The sequence below is a fragment of the Chiloscyllium plagiosum genome, chromosome 21, assembly GCF_004010195.1.
Source record: "Chiloscyllium plagiosum isolate BGI_BamShark_2017 chromosome 21, ASM401019v2, whole genome shotgun sequence".
NCBI lineage: Eukaryota > Metazoa > Chordata > Chondrichthyes > Orectolobiformes > Hemiscylliidae > Chiloscyllium > Chiloscyllium plagiosum.
Window position 1 is genome coordinate 41,689,085 of NC_057730.1, and position 24,635 is coordinate 41,713,719.

General features: G+C 41.2%; 1 protein-coding gene and 1 long non-coding RNA gene across 4 annotated transcripts in view; one reads left to right on the top strand and one right to left on the bottom strand.

Annotated features, from left to right (window-relative positions):
* The window catches only part of card11 (caspase recruitment domain family, member 11), a 243,054-nt gene that overhangs the window by 126,691 nt on the left and 91,728 nt on the right, over nt 1-24,635 (bottom strand). For both annotated transcript variants that reach the window (XM_043711898.1, XM_043711897.1), the window contains exons 2-4: nt 20,898-21,122; nt 18,520-18,657; nt 16,753-17,078 (exon numbers count right to left, since the gene is read on the bottom strand). In XM_043711898.1, coding sequence (XP_043567833.1) covers nt 16,753-17,078; nt 18,520-18,657; nt 20,898-21,122 — 689 coding nt within the window. The remainder of the gene's footprint in view (nt 1-16,752; nt 17,079-18,519; nt 18,658-20,897; nt 21,123-24,635) is intronic.
* Nucleotides 1-24,635, top strand: part of LOC122560796 — a 162,841-nt gene that overhangs the window by 17,684 nt on the left and 120,522 nt on the right. For both annotated transcript variants that reach the window (XR_006314813.1, XR_006314814.1), the window contains exon 3: nt 16,984-17,109. This is a non-coding gene — a long non-coding RNA (uncharacterized LOC122560796). The remainder of the gene's footprint in view (nt 1-16,983; nt 17,110-24,635) is intronic.

Consider the following 24,635-nt stretch of genomic DNA (forward strand, 5'->3'; position numbering starts at 1 on the left):
CATTTTCGGTTCTGTTTGTAAGAGGTTGGTAAATGGGGTCCAAAGAATGAGACTAGAAAGATCCAACACACCCTATTTCTACTGATTACCAAAAGGTACACAAACAAGGGCTCCCCTCAGACCCATAGTCTCATTTCTCAGCACACCAATATACAGGCTAACAAAAGAATTTCAACAAAAACTAAAACAGCTGGTAGAAGACTCAACCCACTCCACCCAGAAATTCCTTAACATCAAAAGATACCAAGGGAAAGAACAGCAAGGTCATGGTTTCCTTCAACACAACGGTCCCTATTCACATCAATAAACATCACCCTAGCCAAAGAAATACTAGCTTCACTGCTAGACAAACCAGAGGTACAAACACCCGACAGCGCCAACTTCATCAGCAAGGAAAGCATCCTCAAACTACTGAACCTGTGGCTTACAACCCACCTCACCAACGACAAGATATATAAACAAATCATATGGACACCTATGGGATCACCAATATCAGGACTTACAATAGAAGCAGTTATTCAGAGATTAGAATAAACAGCCCTTCCCAAAATCCAGCCTAAGCTTTGGGTCCGCTATGTGGATGACACCTTTATCACCACAAAACGCGACAAACTAGAAGAAATCCACAAACACAAACAACATCCTTAATGGTAAAGTTCACCAAACAGGAAGAGAATAATAACCGACTCCCCTTTCTGAATGTCACGGTAGACCAAAAAGCCAATGGAGAACTGCAGATCAGCGTTACAGGAAAGCCACACATACACGACCAGATACTCAACTACAGAAATCCAACACCAAGAAATGGAACTGCATCAGGATACTATTCAAATGAGCCACTACATACTGCAACACCCCAGACCTACAAGAAGCAGAGGAGAAACACTTATACACGTATTCAGGAATAACAGTTACCCAATAAGCGCAGTCCATCGATTCCTGCACAACAGACCTAAACAGGAAGGCACAATACACCCAGAGACTCTAGTCAAGCTACCATACAAAGACATTTCAAAGATGACCACCAGAATATTCCAGTCCCTAGGCATTATAGTAGCCCACAAACCTGAATGGAAAAGAACTGATGAATTTAAAAGGATCCCGCGCCCACAGCCTGCAGAACAAACATAATATACAAAATACCCTGCAAGGACTGCAACAAACATTACATTGGTCAAATGGGCAGGAAACTAGCCACTAGGACACATGAGCACCAAATGGCCACCAAAGATCATGACAAATTATCACTAGCAACTGTACGCACCGACGATGAGAGACACCAGTTCGACTAGCATGATGCATCCCTCCTGGAACAGGGCAAACAAAGACACAAGTGGAAATTCCTAGAGGTCTGGGATTCAAACTGGAACTCCATTAACGAACATTTGGATCCCATTTAGCAACCTCTCAGAAACAGAACTGGAAATTATATCATCTACCACAACAAACTAAGACACACAAATAGCAAGTGGGGTAGAACACCAACACTTTACCAGAGGCTCACTGATGTTACCCAGAATAGTGATGAAACGTCCGAAAACAAATCCACCAGCTCAGTGAGCAAACAGACAACCTTATCTCAATGTCTTTTAATCATTGTAATTGTACACACATCCACATTTCCACTGGAAGTTCATTCCACACACAAACCACTCTTAAAATTAAAAAAAAAGCCCCTCATGTATTTTTAAAATCTTTCTCCTCTCACCTCATTTGTTTCAGTCAATTGAAAAAATCTGAGTTGACATTTCAAAAGTCTGGCCTTTAAGTCACGATTCGTATATACCAAGGTCTCTTTAAACTTTCTGCTCAAATTCTATCAGACCCTTTAGTTTGACATCTAACATGAAGTACCTTATCTGTATTTAAATGACTAACAATCACGCAGACAATAAACCTGATCAAGCATTTTTGTTCAAAGTCTTGTTTCCTCGGTGCACTGACCCTGTTAACTTCATAGAGTCATAGAGATGTACAGCATGGAAACAGACCCTTCAGTCCAACCTGTCCATGCCAACCAGATATTCCAACCCAATCTAGTCCCACCTGCCAGCACCTGGCCCACATCCCTCCAAACCCTTCCTATTCATATACCCATCTAAACGTCTCTTAAATGCTGCAATTGACAGCTCATTCCATACACGTACCACCCTCTGCATGAAAAAGTTGCCCCTTAGGTCTCTTTTATATCTTTCTCCTCTCACCCTAAACCTATGCCCTTTAGTTCTGGACTCCCCGACCCCAGGGAAAACAGCCCCAGCCTGTTCAGCCTCTCCCTGTAGCTCAGATCCTCCAACCCTGGCAACATCCTTGTAAATCTTTTCTGAACCCTTTCAAGTTTCACAACATCTTTCCGATTGGAAGGAGACTAGAATTGCACGCAATATTCCAACAGTGGCCTAACCAATGTCCTGTACAGCCACAACATGACCTCCCAACTCCTGTACTCAATACTATCTCATGTCCCCTTTTTGCCCTCCTGATTTCCCTCTTAAGTATACTCCTACTGCCTTTATACTCTTCTAAGGATTCACTCGATCTATCCTGTCTATACCTGATGTATGCTTCCTTCTTTTTCTTAACCAAACCCCTCAATTTCTCTAGTTATCCAGCATTTCTTACACCTACCAGCCTTTCCTTTCACCCAGCAGGGATAAACTGCCTCGGGGCTCTCGTTATATCATTTCTGAATGTTTCCCATTTTCCAGCTGTCCCTTTATCTGCAAACATCTGCCCCCAATCAGCTTTTGAAAGTTCTTGCCTAATACCATCAAAATTAGCCTTCCCCCAATTTAGAACTTCAGCCATTGGATCAGGTCTATCCTTTTCCATCACTATTTTAAATCTAGTAGAATTATGGTTGCTGGCCCCAAAGTGCTCCCCCACTGACACCTCAGTCACCTGCCCTGCCTTATTTCCCAAGAGTAGGTCAAGGTTTGTACCTTTTTTAGTAGGTATATCCACGTACGGAATCAGAAAACTTTCTTGTACACACTTAACAAATTCCTCTCCATCTAAACCCTTAACACTATGGCAGTCCCCTTCTATGTTTGGAAAGTTAAAATGCCCTACCATTACCACCCTATTATTCTTCGAGAGAATTTGTGGTGAAAGGGTTAAAATTATGTCCCAATACATGTGTGAATCTTATTATGAATATGTTACCGGAATGGAAGGTGTTGCTTAGTCTTGCCCTGTTGTTCGCATGAATATGTTACCGGAATGGAAGGTGTTGCTTAGTCTTGCCCTGTTGTTCGCATGAATATGTTACCGGAATGGAAGGTGTTGCTTAGTCTTGCCCTGTTGTTCGCATGAATATGTTACCGGAATGGAAGGTGTTGCTTAGTCTTGCCCTGTTGTTCGCATGAATATGTTACCGGAATGGAAGGTGTTGCTTAGTCTTGCCCTGTTGTTCGCATGAATATGTTACCGGAATGGAAGGTGTTGCTTAGTCTTGCCCTGTTGTTCGCATGAATATGTTACCGGAATGGAAGGTGTTGCTTAGTCTTGCCCTGTTGTTCGCATGAATATGTTACCGGAATGGAAGGTGTTGCTTAGTCTTGCCCTGTTGTTCGCATGAATATGTTACCGGAATGGAAGGTGTTGCTTAGTCTTGCCCTGTTGTTCGCATGAATGTTTAGATCTCGAAAGAGTATATAAGCTGGGAAAGTCCCCAGTTCGGTAGAGTCTGCTCCGGGTTACGTTTAACCGCCGAGCGTGGGTTGTTGGCAACCGCTCTACGAGAACTGACGGCTCCCAGTTCCGGTAACACATAGAGTGAGTATAAACCGGACCCGTTGTAAGTACGAGACCTGGTTGAGGCGACGCTGCGGGGAATAAAATACTCATATTCTAGCAAACTCGTCTCTTAGTTCTTTTCTCCTGTTCTGTGTCAGACTACTTTCCTGCGAGCCTGATCCTTGAAAATTCTTTAAACAGGGAGAATGAGAAATTGAGAGCAATTAATAAGAAGGTTGTACAGGAGGAATTGATGGTGCTAAAAGTTAATAAATCCCAAAGACCAGAACATTTAAAAAGGTAGCTTTCAAGGTAATCAATGCATTGATAATCATCTTCCAAAGTTCCACGGATTCTGGAATGATCCTGCAGATTTGAAGCTTGCAAGTATTACCCTATTATTCACAAATTATTCAGGAATAAACAAGGAATTACAGACGAAGGCAGCATTACATTGGTAGGAAAAATGCAAGGACGTACCATGAAATCTGTGATCAATGGTCATTAAGGAAAATGGTTTGATTTGGCGAGACAGTTTATGAACTGGATTTGTGAAGAAATTGGAGTTCTTTGAGGAAATTCCTCACAAAATTGATAAAGGGGATTTGATGAATGTAATAGATTTAAGTTTTCAGGTGGCTTTTAATAATGTTGGTTAGCAAAATGAAAGCATAGAGTTGAACATAATGTACTGGAATGGAACAATGATTGGCTCACAGACAGAGAACAGAAAATGGGGAAAAAAAGGCTATTCTCACATTGGCAGGCCGTGACTAACGGGGTAAAGCAATGACCGACACTTAGATTGCAGCTTTTCACAATAAATAATAATGACAGGAAGGATATTAAGCAGGTGGAGGGGGTTCAGATGGGATTTACCAGGATGCTGCCAGATATGGAAGTTTTGAGTTATAAAGAAAGGCCTGATAGGCTGGGACCTTTTCACTGGAGTATTGGAGGTGGATAGGTGACCTAAAAGAGGTTTATAATGCCATGAGGGGTAGAGATAGGGCTAATAGTAGGTGCCTTTTGCTAGGATGGGGGATTTCAAGATTAGAGGGTGCATTTTTAAGGTTAGAGGAAAGAGATTTAAAAAAGACGAGGGGCAATTTTTTTTTACACAGAGGTGGTTCACATGTGGGATCAACTTCCTGAGGAAGTGACGAATGTGGACACATTTACAACGTTTAAAAGACACTTGGATAAGTATGTGACTATGAAACGTTTGGAGGAATATGGGCCAGGAGCAGACAGGTGGTATTAGTTTAGTTTGAGATTATGTTCGGCATGGACTGGTTGGACCGAAGGGTCTGTATCATGTTGTACAACTCAATGACTTGGATATGAGGAACAAATAAAATGTTTCTGAATTTGAAGATGATGCCAAAACTAACTGGCATTGTGTGTTGTGAAGATGATGTAAACCATTTTCAGGAAGATATTGACATGCTTTATGAACATGGCAGATGAATAGGGAAAAAACAGGTATGCAGAGTATTTCTTAAATTGTGAGAAGGTAGAAAGTGTAGATAGAGTCATAGAGATGTACAGAATGGAAACAGACTCTTTGGTCCAACTCATCCATGCCAACCAGATATCCTAACCTAAGCTAGTCCCACTGACCAGTAACTTGGCCCATATCCCTCTGAACTCTTCCCGTTCATATACTGATCAAGTTGCCTTTTAAATGTTGGAATTGTGCCACAACTTCTTCTGCCAGTTCATTCCAAACATGCAGCACCCTCTTAGTGAAAATGTTGCCCCTTAGGTCCCTTTTAAATCTTTTCCATCTCACCCTAAACCTATGCCTTCTAGTTCTGGAGTCCCCCACCCTAGGGAAGAAACCTTATCCATGCCCCTCATGATTGTATAAACATCTACAAGATCACTCCTCAGCCTCTTATGATCCAGGGAAAACAGCCCCAGTCTATTCAGCTCTCTCTATAGCTCAAACCCACCAGCCCTGGCAATATCCTTGTAAATATTTTCTGAACCCTTTCAAGTTTCACAACATCTTTCCTATAGCAGGGAGAGCAGAATTGCACACAATATTCAAAAAGTGATTTTTGGAACTTCTGCCTACATTCCAAAAGTGGCCTGACCAATGTCCTGTACAGCCTCAACATGACTTCACAACTCCAATGCTCAATGCTCTGACCAATAAAGGAAAGCATACTTTATTATTACTATCCTATCCATCTGTGACTTCAATTTCAAGGAACTATGAACCTGCATTCAAAGGTCTCTTTGTTCAGCAACAGTCCCCATGACCTTACCATTAAATATATAAGTCCTGCCCTGATGTGCCTTTCCAAAATGCAGCACCTCATATCTATTTTAATTAAACTCCATCTGCCACTCCTCAGACCATTGGCCCATCTGAATAAGATGCCATTGAACTCCAAAGTAACCTTCTGTCCACCGTCCACTACAGCTCCAATTTTGGTGTCATCTGCAAACTTACCAACTCTACCTCCTATGTTTACATCCAAATCATTGATATAAATGATGAATAGCTGTAGATCCAGCACCGATCCTTGAGGCATACCACTGGTCATAGGCCTCCAGTCTGAAAAGAAATCCTCCACCACTACCCTCTGCCTTCTACCTTTGAGCCAGTTCTGTATCCAAATGGCTAGTTCTCCCTGTATCCATGTGATCTAACCTTGCTAACCAGTCTACCATGAGGAGCCTTGTCAAACGCCTTACTGAAGTCCACATAGATCACGTCCACCGCTCTGCCCTCATCAATCCTCTTCATTACTTCTTCAAAAAACTCAACCAAGTTAGTGAGACATGATGTCCCACTCACAAAACCATGTTGACTACCCCTATTCAGCCCTTGCCTATCCAAATACATGTAAATCCTCTCCCACAGAATTCCCTCCAACAACTTGTCCACCACCGATGTCAGGCTCACTGGTGTATAGTTCCCCGGCTTGTCCTTATCACCTTTCTTAAACAGTGGCACCACATTAGCCAACCTCCAGTCTTCCAGCACTTCACCTGTGACTATTGATGATCCAAATACCTCAGAAATCACTCCCCGAGCTTCCCAAAAGGTTCTAGAGTACACCGTATCAGGTCCCAGGATTTTATCCACCTTTATGCATTTGAAGACATCCAGCACTTGCTCCTCTGTAACATGGACATTTTTCAAGATGTCATCATCTATTTCCCTGCATTCTATATCTTCCATATCCTTCTCTACAGTAAACACTGATGCAAAATATTGATTTAGTATCTACCCCATCTCCTGCAGCTCCATTCACAGGCTACCTTGCTGATCTTTGAGGGGTTCTCTTTCTCCTTAGTTAACTTTTGTCCTTAATGTATTTAAAAATCCCTTTGGATTCTCCTTAACCTTATTTGCCAAAGCTATCCCATGTCCCCTTTTTGCCCTCCTGATTTCCCGCTTAAGTGTACTCCTACTGTCTTTATACCTTTCTTAAGGATTCACTCGATCTCTGCTGTCTATACCTGATGTATACTTCCTTCTTTTGCTTGACCAAAACCTCAATTTCTCTGGTCTTCCAGTGTTTCCTACAACTACCAGCCTTCACCCTGACAGGACTCTTGTTATCTTATTTCTGAAGGCTTCCCATTTTCCAGCCATCCCTTTACCTGCAAACATCAACCCCCAATCAACTTTTGAAAGTTTTTGCCTTCCTCCAATTTAGAACTTCAACTTTTAGATCTTGTCTGTCTGTTTCTATCATTATTTTAAAATTAGTAGAATTATGGTCGCTGGCCCCAAAGTGCTCCCCCACTGACACCTCAGTCACTTGCTCTGCCTTACTTCTGAAGAGAAGGTCAGGTTTTGCACCTTCTCTAGTAGATGCATCCATGTACTGAATCAGAAAATTTACTTGTACACACTGAACAAATTCCTTTCCATCTAAATCCTTAACACTATGGCAGTCCCAGTCTATGGTTGGAAAGTTAAAATCCCCAACCATTACCACCCTATTATTCTTAAACATAATTGAAATCTCCTTCCAAATATGTTTCTCAAGTGTCCACTGACTACTGGGGGTGTCTACAGCATAATTCTAATAAGGTGATCATCCCTATCTTATTTCTTAGTTCCACTCAAATAACTTGCCTGGACATATTGCCAGGATTATCCTCCCCAAGTACAGCCATAATGCTATCCCTTATCAAAAACACCATTTCCCCCCCTCCTCTCTTGCACCTCTCTTCTCTCTTTGTGGGTGGCACGTTGGCACAGTGGTTAGCACTGCTGCCTCACAGTGCCAGAGACCTGGGTTCAATTCCCACCTCAGGTGACTGACTGTGTGGAGTTTGCACATTCTCCCGGTGTCTGCGTGGGTTTCCTCCAGGTGCTCCGGTTTCCTCCCACAGTCAAAGGTGTGCAGGTCAGGTGAATTGGCCATGCTCAATTGTCTGTAATGTTAGGTAAGGGGTAAATGTAGGGGTATGGGTAGTTTGCACTTCGGTGGGTCGGTGTGGACTTGTTGGGCCGGAAGGGCCTGTTTTCACACTGTAAAGTAATCTAATCTAAACCCTTTCTAATCTTCCTGTAGTATTTGTATCCTGGAACACTAAGCTGCCAGTCTTGACCAACCCGAGTCATGTCTCTGTAATTGCTATGACATCCCAGGTTTCTAACCATGCCCTAAGTTCATCTGCCTTCCCTGTTAGGCCACTTGGATTGAAATAAATGCAGTTTAATTATCAGCCCTACCTCATTCTCTGCTTTGTTTCTGCTTGCCCTGACTATTTGACATGTGTACAACAGACCTTGGATGTCAAAAAGTCACTGAAGGCTAACATGAAGATTAGTAAGCCAATAGGAAGGCTAACAGAATTGTTAGCCTTTATTGCAAGAGGATTTGAACATAGGATTAGTGAAGTGTTGCTTCAATTATACAGGAACTTGGTTAGGCCACAACTGGAGTACTGTAGTTTCCTTATCTCAGCAAAGATATTATTGCCACAGACGGAGTGCAACAAAAGTTCAGAAAAACTGATTCATGGTGCAACTATTCCATGGAAAGAGTTTGAGCAAAGTGGGCCTGTATTCCCTATCTTTTTGGAGAATGAGAAATTATCTCATTGGTACCGACATAATACGTGGAGATGGGCAGATACGGGTTAAGGTGTTTCTCTTGATTCCGAGTCTAGAACTGGAGTGAGGGGAGGTTTGAGGCGATGATTATAAATTAAGGAAAAGTTGTTTTGGACCAAAATGGGGAGTTTTATTTAAAACTCAAATGATAATAAATCTTGGAATTTTCTGACCCATAGGCCATGAATGTATTTAAAGTAGAAATTGAATAGTTTTGATCACCTCCCTCCATTCCCAACAGCATAAGAGGGGAGGAACATTACGTCAGGTTTTAGTTATCTCTTAATATCTTCTGTAATTCAAAATGGCACCGTCGCATGGTGACATATTACATTTTTCACTGTATTTAGTTGTTAAATACAAGTGACAATAAATCATTCAATTCAATAAGAGATTACGGGGATAGTCTGAGTAAAGGGGATTGAAATGTTTGTTCAGCCATTAATTGTATTTAATGAGTGGAGCAGGCTAAATAGGTTGAATGACTTATTCTGCTCCTTTAATATTTATCAGCCTCTGGAGAAACCCACAAACCCCAACTAAATAACAATGCACTAAAATAAGTTAAAATTGCAAGATTGGGTTACATAAAATATTAAATATTTTCCACCCGCCACTGAGGATGGAATGAATCAGTATCCATTGACAGAAAACTAAAGTAAAAACAGCTTTAGGTGTGATCATCAAGCATTAACTGAAATTAACCAATCAATATGAAGTTGTTATAAATGAGGCTAATCAAGCAGCGAGAGGCTACTAGAAAGTATTTGATTATAAAATGAAACATATTATTTTAGCCCTGCATAGTTTATTAGTAAAGCCTCATTTGGAGCATTGTGTGAAACTTTGAGTGCCCTCATTTCAAAAGAATGGCAATGCTCACAGAATTATGCCTGATTTTATTGAAGATAAGGAAATACTGACAAGGATGAATAATGAAAGTACAAGCAAGTAATTTGGTTTAAGCTGTGACTGGAGTACTGGAAGGCATGGGTTCAAAATTAACAGGTTTTGAGCAAAACCAAGCATTGAAAGAAATCTTTATTTTCTCATGGAATAGTAAATATTTGTAAGAGAACACCATCAAAAGTAATTAAACTGCCTATATTAACTCCATGAAAACAAAACTTAAATGAATACCTGACTGAAAATGGATTTGAATGGTTACAAATATGGATTGAATTAATCAAATCGAGTCATAGAATCATCAAGATGTATAGCACGGAAACAGATGTTTCGGTCCAACTCATCCATGCCCACCAGATATCCTAACCTAATCAAATCCTACTTGCCAGAACTTGGCCCATATCCCTCTCAACCCTTCCTATTCATATTCCCATCCAGATGCCTCTACAACTTTATTGGTCAGAGCATTGAGTGTTGGAGTTGGGAGGTCATGTTGCAGCTGTACAGGACATTGGTTAGGCCATTTTTGGAATATTGTAGGTAATTGTATGGAATATTGTATGTAATTCTGGTCTTCCTCCTATTGGAAGGATGTTGTTAAACTTGAAAGGCTTCAGAAAATATTTATAAAGGACGTTGCCAGGGTTGGAGGATTTGAGCTATCGGGAGAGGTTGAATAGGCTGGGGCTATTTTCCCTGGAGCGTCAACGGCTGAGGGATGACCTCATAGAGGTTTATAAAATCATGAGGGGCTAGGATAAATAGACAAAGTCTTTTCCCTGGAGTGGGGGAGTCTAGAACTAGAAGGCATAGGTTTAGGGTGAGGGGGAAAAATTTAAAAGTGACCTAAGGGGCAATAGAGGATGGTGCTTGTATGGAATGAGCTGCCAGAGGAAGTGATGGAGGCTGGTACAACTACAGGCATTTAAAAAGGTATCTGGATGGGTAGAGAGAGATATGGGTCAAGTGATAGCAAATGGGACTAGATTAGGTTAGGATATCTGGTCAGCATTGACGAGTTGGACTGAAGGGTCTGTTCCCATGCTGTACATCTCTATGACTCTAACTTCCTCTGGCAGCTCATTTCATACATGCACCCCCCTCTGTGTGAAAAAGCTGCCCCTTACGTCTCTTTTATATCTTTCCCCTCTCAACCCAAACTTATACCCTCTAGTTCTGTACTCCCCCACCCCCAGGGAAAATACCATGTCCATTTACCCTATCCATGCCCCTCATGATTTTATAAGCCTCTCTGAGGTCACTCCTCAGCCTCTAATGCTTCAGGGAAAATAGCTCTAGCCTATTCAGCTTCTCTCTGTAGCTCAAGCTCTCCCACCCTGGCAACATCCTTGCAAATCTTTTCTGAACTTTGTCAAGTTTCACAACATCCTTCTAGTAGGAAGGAGACCACTACTGCATATGATATTCCAAACATTGCCTAGCCAATTTCAGTGAAACTGCTTGTTGCTCTGTAGTTGAAAAGTTGCTATTGTAAAATGTAACGGATTTGGTGACAGTCATGTTAGATTTTATATCCTGGAGACGAAACTGTTTCAATGAACAGCAGACATTTCATATGCCTAAAACAAGATAGCAGCAAGTACTTCTGTTCTGCATAATGTTGATCAAGTGGCCATCAGCAGTAAGAGTTATCATTTTACCAAAAATGACATAATCATCACAACAAGCATATCACGGTCCTTATGGCAATTTCTGTTCTATTGATTCTAGGATTACCTGATATGATTAGTTTCAGTCTAGTGATTTGTCTAGTCTGTCTGCTGGTCGGAATATGAGAGAATCAAAAGAGCATCCCAACTGATGGTAGTAAGAACAAAGCAAAAGCATTGAAAACAGAAACCAAGCTTGACTATGTTGCCAAGCAACAAACTGAACTTGATTGAAAACAGTACCTTCTTGTGTAAATGTCAGTCTTTCTAAAACAAACCTGCTGTTTTGGGAAACGGAAACAAAAATACTAGAAGGAGAAATAATTGAGATAGTTCAGACTAATGAGAAATATTGATGGAGTATTAAATAATTTAGGTAAGAGGAGACCTAATTTTCAGCAACATACAAACATTTCTTTTACAAAAGTCTGACTGCAAGGGGCTTCAGGTTGGAAATTACTGGAGAAAGTGAATGTAGGATGAATAGTGTTTTTGACAAATTTAAACAAACAGTGCAGAACAAAGTTGGAGATTGTGTTTTTAAAAGAAGCTTCAAGGGATGGTGTGGTCTGTCAATATTGTAAATAAACCCTTTGTCCTTTGGAAAGGGTATAAAAGGTTAAACACGGAGGAGATCATTATGACAGTTGTGAGAAATCAGCACTATGGTTGAGGGAAAGAAAAATCCAATTAGATATTGGAAACCTAACCAAGAGTTGGAAGGAAGAACATGACTAGGTGTCAGAAGAAGTTGTCAGCAGTCAGAGTTTGCTGGCAACATTTTTGACAATTTGAATGCTTGATTTTACTTTAGGATTTACTTGCTGGAAGTAAAATTACAAAGGAGATTTTGTGGTTTTTTAAAATCATTACTCTCAACGAATAAAATCAGAGATCATGTTCTAAAATTATATTAATTTTTGTGTCATTTTAAATTTATGCTTGGGGGTACTATTAAATTAACCTTATTAAGTATAACAATCTTTTGAATTAGTTATCAATTTGTCCTCTCAGAATTCACAAGTCAAAATAAATTAAAGGCAGCGTGAACATTTATAATAGGAAAGGCTGCAAGAAACTACAGAGAGTCGTGAACACAGGCCAGTCCACCACGCAAACCAGCCTTCCATCCATTAACTCCATCTGTACTTCCTGCTGCCTTGGGAAAGCAACCAATATAATCAAAGACCCCTCCCACACTGGTTACACTCTCTTCCCTCCAACCCCCCCACCCCCCCTTCCATGGGCAGAAGATACACAAGTTTGATTACACATACAAATAGATTAAAGATCAGCTTCTTTCCTGCTGTTATCCAACTTTTGAAGTGACTTCTCAAATAGTAATTTTGCTCTCTCTGCATCTTCTCTGAGCTATCACACTGTATTCTACACTCTGTTCTACTATCCTGATGCACTTTGCATAGTAGGGTCTGCCTATATAGTACACAAAAACAACACTTTTCATTGTATCATGGTAAATGTGCAAACAATTGATCAAATAAACAATTTTCAATTTCACATGGTCCAGGATTAAATGGATCAATGTTTGTGATTAACACATCAGTAAAACTGGCTAAGAGATCACTGTTTGTGGTTAGCGGATCAGTATCAGCAGCTGAGCAATGTTGGCTTTTAACAGATTAAAATTAACTGTTGATTGATCAATGGTTGATCTGTGTGCACGGTTAGTGCATCAGTTGTAACTGTTAATGGATTACTGTTAACAATTAATGTTAAAGGTTAATGGATCAATGTTACTGGCTAGTGGATTAATGCTAATTATCAATTAATGGATCAGTGTTAATGGCTCGTGGATCAGTGCTGGTCCATGTACATATACGTCCATTTGCACTGCACTATTGCTGGTCAATGCAGAGTAGATGACATTTATCCAACAGATGAATTTTCCATCTGCAGTACTACATGGTCAACAAGTGGCCGAATAGAAAAGTCTTGGAATATGGTCCAGGATTATCTGTCCATTAACATCAATGAACAGAATGCCTGTGTAAAGCACACAGAAGAATTGTTGATGAGTGACTTATGCTGCATGAATTCCTCCAAGAGCCCACTATCTTTAAAGATCCAAACCACACAGCAAAGATTGACGTTTACTATGGTCGACTCAAACTGGATCGGTGATTTCAGGGATACAGTCATGTTGCTCTTAGGTTATCATTAGGAACTACAAAGAAGTTGCACACAGCTTTATCTATCCCAGAGTCATTGTCTCAGATTAGTGTTTCATGTCCAGAGAGTGATTTAAGTAGTAAGAAACATTATAGTGCATGGTGTTTTCATTCAGACAAAAACTTAAGTATCTAGAACATCGACAGGTGATTTTCCGATCTCCTCAGTAAAGGAGATAGAAACTTTGAAGAATCATTGTAAACAGCAAATCTTTCACCAAAGTTATGGTGTGAGAAGTGGAAGAAATTCTATGCCATTGCCCAGTAGGAGGATGAAAAAAGATTCTTATTTAATTCTTCCTCAGGGTCACTCCTTGAAATGAATTCTTACAGCCTTTTCTTTCACATAATCACAAGTGTTCCCTTAAAAGAAAATTTATCAATTTTATTACTTCTGGATGCTGTTGTATCTTGGATTTGTTACGGAACCAGTAATTCAAAGATTTAGACAAATAATTTAGAAAATGCCTTTTGAGAAATTGATCAGATTAAAAGATTTAGAATTAAATGTACAGTTTAGTGAAGGTGGTCAAAGAGATGTTGGATTAAAATTAGAACTAAACTGCTTCAATAATATCCTTCAGGGAAGGAAACCTAGAACTCTTACTCAATCAGATCGATATCAAAGCTCTAAATCTCACATTAACATGGTTAACTCTTAGCTACTTTAGCTGAAAGCAAATTATTTGTATCAAAACCATCACCTTCAAGAAGGTGGTCTATATCATGTTTTCAGTACAACAGATGATGGGTAATAAATGACAGCTCAACTGTTCTCAGACCACGGGCTTGGGGAAGTACTTATTCTACTATGGGATCCACCACCATTTTCCCCCAAACAGCTTACTTTCAATCCAGCCCCTTAAATTTCTACGTAGCACTCTTGCATCTGTGTCCAAAGATTGTGGCTTGAACCCATACTTCAGAGAGTTAAGTACAAACTCTAGACCGACATTCCAGCGAAATACAGAGGTAAAATTCACTGTCCGAGGTGTCATTTTTCAGATGAGGCATTATTTTAAGGGCCTATTTACTCTCTCAGAGAGATGCAAATGATTACATTGCACTATGTTAAAGAAGGATCAAGGGATTGTCTTTGATGCCCAGGCCAATATTCATCCCCCATCCGATGTTATGAAAACAGACTCTCTCGTCAGCATCTCATTTGTGTGTACAAACTCGCCTGGTTTAAACCCAAAAAGGTATGTGGGATCATATCAGGTTCCTGACCCAATGTATCTTTCAGGGTTTTGCCACCCAGTTCCAACCCAGAACACCCCACCCTATGCGTATCCAAATCCAGCACTTTGTATTCAGCTAAAATTCTGCCAGAGGTGTCCCAACTTTACAACAATGACAACATTTCAAAAAATAAAATTCCATCAACTGCCAGGTGTTAGGGACATACTCAAGTGAAAAACAGGAAATGAAGTTGAATATGTTTGTTTCTTTCATATTAAGATAAGATGAGTTTGAGTCATTGAAGTTTAGTGTAAACAGAACGTGATTTCCCTCAACTGAATATCAAACTGAAGCAGCTTGTTTGAGATGAAAGTGATAATTATATGTCTTATTTGGATGGTTATGGTAGGATAGTACTGTAGCTGTGTGCCAGTTTTACCGCATGATCATATGTTTCAACTCAATCTGCTCAACAACATTACCTTGAAGCACTTTGCATAAAAGAATTCTGCATTTTACAGCATTCAAAATGCTAGACTCCATCTTTAAACCAGACATGATTTAACATAAAGATCCATTCAAACATTGCAATCATTTCTTTTTTGAGCAAGCTCTATTCTTCCTACTTAATGTTGCCTTGTGTTTGGTGGATCTTCAATTGTAAAAATAAAGTTGGTGATCACAAGTACAATACTGACATGGTTACCGAGTAGGATGTTTGCTTGGTGGAACTTGGACAAAATTGCTGCTTTTTATTAATTGTGAATTAAGTTGTTACAAAATGTATTGTATATAACACTAATAAATGAGCTAAATTTCTTGACACCTTGCAAAGTGTTTCAGTCGATAACAGTAGTGGTTCATTTAACCAGAACTATTAGTTTGTTGAAAGGTAAAATATATTCCTGGGATCTATTATCAGTACATCAGCAGTCATGCAGGCTACCCTTTACCAAATATATTACAGAACTCCTCTTAATTGTTGATGGGATGCCCATGTCACTGGCTGGCTAGCTTTTATTGCTCATCCCTAGATGATCTCAAGAAGGTACTGGCGAGCTGCCTTCTTGAACCACCTACAGTCCATCTGGTGTAGGTTAATCCACAATGTTATTGGGAGGGAATTTTAGGATCTGAACCAATGACACTGAAGAAACAATGATATATTTCAAAGTCAGTACGGTGAGTGACTTGGAGGGAAACTTGCACGTGGTGATGTTACAATGTAGCAGCAGCCCTTGCCCTTCGAGATGGAAGTGGTTTTGGGTTTAGAAGGTGCTGTTTCTGGGGTGTTGCTGAATTACTGCAATGCATCCTGCAGAGATTGAACCAATTGCATGTGCCACTGCTCCAGGTCTGTGCATGCTGATTGGTGCGCCAATGTCATTCACAACATTAACTTCCAGTTCCGTTAGTCACTGCCATGAACAGACCTCAGACATTTGTGTGGAAGAAAATCAAATTAGCAGCAACACTGGACGGTACACAGTGTTACAAGTGAGCATCAGTGATGGAGGGACTGAATATTTGTGGACAGGGAGCCAATCAAACAGACTGCTTTATCCTCCTGGTGTCAAGCTTCTTATGTTGCTGCAGCTGCCCTCATCCAGGCAAGTTCAGAATACTACATCACACTCCTGGCCTGTGCCTTGTAGATGGTGGACAAGCTTTGAGGAGTCAGGAGGTGAATTATTCAAAATGACATTGATACCCCATTACCAGCAATATTTAAAAAGAATCAATACTGACTTGAACATTATTACAGCACTGATACTGATATCCCATTACCAGTAATGTTCCAGAGTTCCTGCTGATACTTATACTGTAGCACTGATACTGACACTCCATTACCCCAGTGTTACAGCATTTATATTGAAACCAGTAGCATTACAGCACTTATCTTTATAACTCCGAACACTGTAAATATAGGTCTACGGTTTTTCACCAGTCAGTAACCAAGCATCCTAGGTCATACCTGAAGTTGCAAATCCCGGCTTCTCATCACTGCCATATTCTTCTCTTCACTGAGCTGTGCATACCTCATGGCTAAGTTGTAATTATCATCTTTGACTTTCATAAGCTCATCATTGTAGTTGTTTCTCTCCTCCTTCATTTTGTTATAACGTTCCTGGAAGGTATGTAGTTCTTGATTCACTAGTTTCAGTTGTTTCTTCTCATCCTCAAGCTGTTTCATTTTCGCCTGCAGATCACACCGTAGCATCTCCTTGGCTTTTGTCTGCTGTTGCAGCTTTATGACCTCATTCATCAGAAACTGTGTCAGACCCTCATGTCCTTCTTCCACTGCAATACAGAACATGTATTGCAGAGTGAGGTATGTCAAAAGAATTTCATGCCCCGACTGCATTCTTTAAGTTTAACAACAACAATTTGCATTTGTTTAGCACCTTACCAGATGTTATCAGATAGAAATTTGACACTGATCTAGATAAGGGGATAAGGTGATATTAGAACAGGTGACCAAAATATTTGACAAAGAGGCAAGTAGATTTTAAGAAGCACCTTAAAATTTAAGTGGAACGGTTAAGGGAGGGAATTCCAAATGATGGGGCCCAGGTGGTTGAAGGTTTAATCGCCAATATTGGAACTAATGATGGGGCCCAGATGGCTGAAGGTTTGGTCGCCAATATTTGGACTAATGATGGGGCCCAGGCAGCTGAAGGTTTGGTTGTCAATATTGGGACTAATAAAAATCAAGGACTAACTCAGTTTGAATCCAAATACTTTTAATTTAAGGATTAAGTGCAGCTTGAAGTAATTGAACCACTCCTGAACTGGTCTCAAGAATGGCTTTAAATTTGGAAGTGTAAAGTATTTACCTTATTGCAGAGTACAGGAACTATTTTTTACATTGTGTACCTTTATGTAAAATCTGCTTGTTGGTATTTGGAGAGTTTGGATAAGTAAGTTAATATCTTCCCCATTTACAGAGCAGCTGGGTCACCTTGCTCCACCAACTATTTGCTATTAAGAGGGATTTTCATCACTGACATCCCTTACATAGAGTCATAGAGCTGTTCAGCACAGAAACAGACCTTTCAGTCCAACTCATCCATGCTGATCAGATATCCTTAAATTAATCTAGTCCCATTTGTCAGCATTGGCCCATATTCCTCCATGCCCTTCCTATTCATACACTCATCCAGATGCCTTTTAAATGTTGTAATTGTACCAGACTCCACCACTCCCTCTGGCAGCTCATTCCATATATGCACTACCATCTACATGAAAAAGTTGTACCGTAGGTCCCTTTTAAATCTTTTCCCTCTCATGTTAAACCTATCTCAACCATAATAAAAAAAACACCCACCAACGACACTTTTGTTTCATTTCTATTGATATTTTTCTTAGTGGTCTGTTTAAGCCATAATAATTTAGATGGAACTGACTTGAAGGAGTTGCTAAGCCTTATAAAGGAAAAGGTTGACTTAATATCAGAGGAGATACACACAGTCTTTGAGTCAGACAGCAAACCTTGGGATGGGATGGACGGGTATTGAGCTCAATTGAGTAAACAAAAGGGCTAGACGAGAGAGAAAATAAGCCCAGAGACTTCAGTTATTATTTCAATTGTGGGGTTCTATATCTCAGTTCAAACCCTTTGCATAGCCTGTAACATTATTATAATAGTTACCTGTAATTTATTGCAACAGTACATAGCTTTAAAAATAAGACTTATTCCAAGAAATAGAAATTTATAAGTTTAATGAGGGTAGTCCTTTACCTACAATGGTGGAGAATCTTCGTGTGGGCTCCTTCCCTGTGACCAGCTTGTATAATTCTGGATAATAGAACTCAAGACTTTCCAAAAAAACAACATACCCTCTCTGTCCCTTTGTTTGGAGGATATCCAGAAGACGGCCTTTGAAAAGAGCAAACAAAGTGACATTTCATTTGAACTATTTTCTCTCACATTTAAACTTATCCTTAGGCAGAGGGACACACGAGGAGAAATCATTGTTAAAGTTTCAGAAATTCTGAGCAAGGGTCGCCAGACCCAAAACGTTAACTCTGATTTCTCTTCACAGATTCTGCCAGACCTGCTGAGCTTTACCAGCAATTTCTGTTTTTGTTTCTGATTTACAGCATCTGCAGTTCTTTCGGTTTTTATTTAGTAGGAGCACACCAGGAGTCAGGATCTCCCTGGAAGCTCAATCCAGACATTCTAACATGAGGTAGAACTCAACAAGGGTGGATTAATTCCCTCTTTCATAGTATAACATCAACATCACATTTGCACCACATGCCATTTGGCCTGATTGGTTTATCTGGTGGGTTTGTTCCACGTGACTTTCTTCCCAAATAACTTTATCCACTTCTACCAGCACATTCTGATACCATGATCGAGCTTCCCCTTAAATCTCCTGATGATTCCATTACTCTTTTGAGATGATGAATTCCATATTTACTACTTCTGGGATAAAGAAGTAGCAAAACAGACAATCATCTGTATTATTGATGGATTGCCATTCCTCTTACATTTACAAATGGGAGTCAGCAGCACTGAATTGTAGAAGGTAGATTTACAGTTGTTGAAATCAGTGGAAACACAGGCTGCTCGCACTCAGTGTTGCTTGATAGAAGCGAATTCTTTAATTCAAGGCACATTTATAGAACCATATTTTCCTGGGTTTTCACACTTGTTTCCCCAGAGTTTAGGAGTCTTTCTACTATGGGGCAGGATTGTTCTATAGACTTCTGAGATATCAGGCTCAAACAGGGTCACAAATCTGCATTTTATGGGAAAGAGTTGTTGATGTAAATTTCTCCCATATTGTCCAACAGGCTCTCCATGCATTTAAGAACAGCACTGTGGCTCTTGAAGTCTGTGCAGCCAGTTAGTATTGTTGAAGGAACCTTTCTACAGAGCACACAACAGCTGTAGTAGAACCTAGATAAGTAGGTGAGGGTTGAGATGGTGTGTGTGTGTGTGTGTGTGTGTATGTGTAGGAAAAACAGTGTTACACATCCAGTACATTTGCTAAAAAGCCAAAGACAGAGGGAAACCATGCTCAAAAGACCTTCTTTTATGTGTATCAATCTCTCAATTGAGAGGAAAGCACAAAGGAAGGCTTGAGACAGAGGTTTGTTCAGAAAATGAAGTACAATATATTTGGCAAAGGATGTAATTAACTGTCAAACAAGAGATATTGTAAAGCTTCTTCAGCAGAATTTCCCCAAATCAAACTCATTATGTAAAAAGGCAATGACAGGTGGTGTATGGGAACACCATCGATTCCTAAGTCCTCTCCAAACCACAACAGGAACTTGGCTTGGAATTATATCACCATTCCTTCATTATTGTTGGATCAATATCTGGAATCCTATACCTAATGGTACTGTCAGAGCACATTGATCATGTGGACTGCAATCAGAATCATAGAATCCCTACAGTGACGAAAGAGGCCATTTGGCCAATTCCTGAAGAAGGGCTCATGCCCGAAATGTCGATTCTCCTGCTCCTTGGATGCTGCCTGACCTGCTGTGCTTTTCCAGCAACACATTTTCAGCTCTGATCTCCAGCATCTGCAGTTGTCAGTTTCTCCCATTTGGTCAATCAAGTCCACACCAACCCTGTGAAGAGCATCTCACCCAGACACGAAGCTATCCCTGTAACCCTGCATTTCCCATGGCTAACCTACCTAGCCTACATAACCCTGATCATGATGGGACAATTTAGCATGGTCAATCCATCTAACCTGCATATCTTTGGACTGTAGGACGAAACCGGAACATGCAGAGGAAACACATGCAGACATGGGGAGAACGTGCAAACTCCACAGAGAAAGTTGCCTGAGGTTGGAACTGAATCTGGGTCTCTGGTGCTGTGAGGCAACAATACTAACCACTGAGCCACCATGTGGTTCAAGGAAGCTCACCACTATTTTCCAGAAAGCAACTAGGGATGGATGGTTGGTGATGGATGGTTGGTTTTGCCAGTGAGGTTGCAACCAAAGAATGAGAAAAACAAAGCCAAGTAATTTCTTCTAACATAATTTCATGGTGCCAGTATTGCCATTTGACATAAATCTGTGGGAACACATTATTTTTAAGAAAAGGTGCAACCGCTGTAACTTAATGTAAAAATTGAAACTCAATTACTTGATCTGTTAATTTTGGACTGCAGCATGTGTGAATTGAGCACCTCATCTTCATCCTGCTCGTCAATGACTTTGCACTGCCGAAGGTATGGTGTAAGTTTGGCTGGATTAATGTATCGGCTGAGAACGTGTCGGTTACATTCCACGTTCTCCCACACCACATCTTCCTCATCCTTCAGGCTGCAGAAATTCTCTGTCTCTGAACGACTGGCCTCCATCTCTTGACCTAGAAAACAAGAAGAGGTGAGCGAAGCGGATTTCAAACTGTTGCTAATCTGCCAGACAGGATATCAATATTGACCCATTTTGAACTTTCTCTCTTAAAAGGCCTGTCTCAATCAGGGAAACTACTAGAAAACCATATAATCAGATATTGAGGCAGAATTCTCTCAGCTATTATACTTTTTCTGCATTCTTCATTCCAGGCAGATGTTATTCTTTCTTTTGAAGGAATAATTTTTCATCAGTAAAATGCTAACCACCCATTTGCCCGTATATCTACTAAGCTGTAAAGAAACCTAATCTATCATCAGTTTCACAATTTACTAATATTAGATCATTGTCCTCTTGACTTGCATTGATTTTCCAAGTCAAATAGCCTCTGTTTATATCTACAGCTTCAGAACTATACAAGGTTACAGCACAGAGAAGCTACTATGCCGATGTCTTTTATTAAAACACCACTGCCTCCTCAGAATCCCGTGTTCTCCTTGATGCAATTTCCTATAAAGTATTACACAAAATCTCATCACTAAGAGGTTTCGTCTAACTTCCTTCTCCACGCTTGTGGTGACTTGAAATTGACACCAACTCATTGCAGGTCCTTGAAGGTTTTTGAAGCTCCACATATCCTCGATCCTCAAGTTTAGGATTCACAGAATTGTAGAAACCTATAGTACAGAAGGCCATTCCTTTTCAAATGAAGTGAGCTTAGTTCTACATTCCCACTGTTTGTTCATAACCCTGTTAAATTTCCCAAACTTAAATACCTGTCCAATTCCCTTTTAAAGTATTTGAAAAAACAGCTTCCCCTGCTTTTTCAGGTGGAATATTCCAAATCCAGACAACAGAGTGCAAACAAATCTTTTCATTTTTTTCCCTTTATTTTCTCTGCAGAAATCTCGTCATCTTGAGCATCTCTCAACCTTCCCCATAACTATTGTTCTTTTTTCAAAAATTCTTCAATGCACCAAAATTCTGGAATTTAAGTTTGATAAACTGTTCACAAGATTTGAATGGTGTTCCAAAATTATTCAAAATTCCATTGATGTACTTTCTAATGTTTCATTTAGTTTAGTTGGGAACACCCTCACAATGACTGAAAATGTTTGATTGATCACTGATTATTCACAGATCTTTTCCTTCCACTGTGTTTTTGCAGAATTAACTTTTAATTTCTATCTACGCAACAGCTTAAATAGGTAGAATGCCAATAAGTCAAGCTTTAACGAAGGTTTGTGCTAGAGAACTCATGAAAATAAATTAACATTAGCTTGATTTTCATTGTCTAATAATGTTGATGAGGATACCAAGTTCCCCAAATGTTTTACTGAAAAAAATCTATGATTTTTTTTCAGTTATGTGAGCATAGAAATAGAACTTAGATCAAACTACAGCATCAGAATAGCAGAATACAGCATCCCATCAATATTGCACTTCAGTGTCAAGCCCAAGATTGTGCATTCATATTTTTGGGTGGAGGCTTCAAAATTTGTCAGGTGTCTTGCGCACTGCCTGAAAAAGCATTGAATAGTTTTCTGACTTGTAAACGTGGGCCCCTCCAGATCTTTCATCAGGCATTTCCAATGCCAACAGTTTGTCTTCACCCAGAATTAGGAGCCCTAGACCCTTCTAGTTAGGCTAATAAGAACCTGATAGCACCTGTGCTCAGATATGCCACAGAAAACGCCATGACTGCTGCTGGGAATTCAAGGCCATAGGGAGGTGATTTTCAGTCGGGGAGAGTTATTTCCAGCAGTGAAGGTCACAGGAAGACGACAGCAGAGAATCAGAAGCAAGAGCAGGGATTTCCTCTTTTTTTTCCCATGGTGTGTGTGTGCAGGTGTGAGACACAGTGAGAGACACAAGATGCACGAATCTTTATTCAATTTCCACCACCAGGAAGATAGGAAAACACCCGAGTGGCCAGTGACAAGCAGGACCCTTCACAAAAGGGCAATGCTGTGTAATCAAACAGTGAAGGGGAGGGCAGGGATTAAATCAAAATAGAGTTGGAGGGGGAAATAATGCACTCCACTCCCTGCGGCACCCACCTCTCCCTGAACAAAGGGATTTTCTCTTTTTTGTCTTTTTTTTTTCCTTTTTTTGGTGTGTGTGTGCAGGTGTGAGACACAGTGAAAGACACAAAGTGCACGAATCTTTATTCAATTTCCACCACCAGGAAGACAGGAAAACACCCGGGTGGCCAGTGATAAACACTGCCCTTCACATCAAAGGGCAGTGCTGTGTGATCAAAACAGTGAAGGGGAGGGTAGGGACTAAATCAAAATAGAGTTGGAGGGAGAAATGATGCACTCCACTCCCTGCGGCGCCCACCTCTCCCTGAACAACTCCAGGGTGTTGGTCGACGCCGCGTGCTCCTTCTCCAAGGACACCCGGGCTCTAACGTAACCGCGGAAGAGGGGCAGGCAGTCGGCCCTAACGACCCCCTCCACGGCCCGCTGCCTGGACCTGTTGATGGCCAGTTTGGCCAGGCCCAGGAGCAGACCCACGAGGAGGTCTTCAGACCTGGCCTCCTTCCTCCGTACCGGGTGCCCAAAGATCAGACACTCCTGTTTATTTTTTTTTTGTTTTATTTTTCTTCCCGGGTGGCCAGTGACAAGCACTGCCCTTCACATCAAAGGGCAGTGGTGTGTGATCAAAACAGTGAAGGGGAGGGTAGGGACTAAATCAAAATAGAGTTGGAGGGAGAAATGATGCACTCCACTCCCTGCGGCGCCCACCTCTCCCTGAACAACTCCAGGGTGTTGGTCGACGCCGCGTGCTCCTTCTCCAAGGACACCCGGGCTCTAACGTAACCGCGGAAGAGGGGCAGGCAGTCGGCCCTAACGACCCCCTCCACGGCCCGCTGCCTCAACCTGTTGATGGCCAGTTTGGCCAGGCCCAGGAGCAGACCCACGAGGAGGTCTTCAGACCTGCCCTCCTTCCTCCGTACCGGGTGCCCAAAGATCAGGAGCGTGGGACTGAAGTGCACCCAAAAACAGAGGAGAAGGTTTTTAACAAAATCAAAAAGGGAGTGCAAACGCCCACACCCAATATACACGTGGTCCACCGACTCCACAGCGCCACAGAACAAGCAGTTGGGCTGGGAGTCCGTGAACCACAGCAACCTGCGGTTGCAGGGGACTGCTGCGTGCAACACCCTCCACCCCAGATCCCTGAGAGAAAGGGGGAGGACTCCCGCGTAGAGAGCCCTCCACTGGGGATCCCCACCGCCCGGTGGAAAATGGGCACGCCAAGGCGTGTCCGGACGGTGGATGAGGGAGAAGAGGTGGATAGTGTGCAGCAGCAGTCTATACAGGGCCCTTCTTTTCACCTCCTTAAACGAAACAAAATTAAAAATTCGGAGGCGGCTCATGTTGTGGGGCACAGGCTCCCGCGGGAAGTACGGGACCTTGGGGCCAATGTGAAATTCCGTCCGGGCTGGGGTGAGCGCGGACGGGATCCCACCACACACCTGAGCGTCCTCCAACTGGTGCACTACGTCGGATGGCGGTGG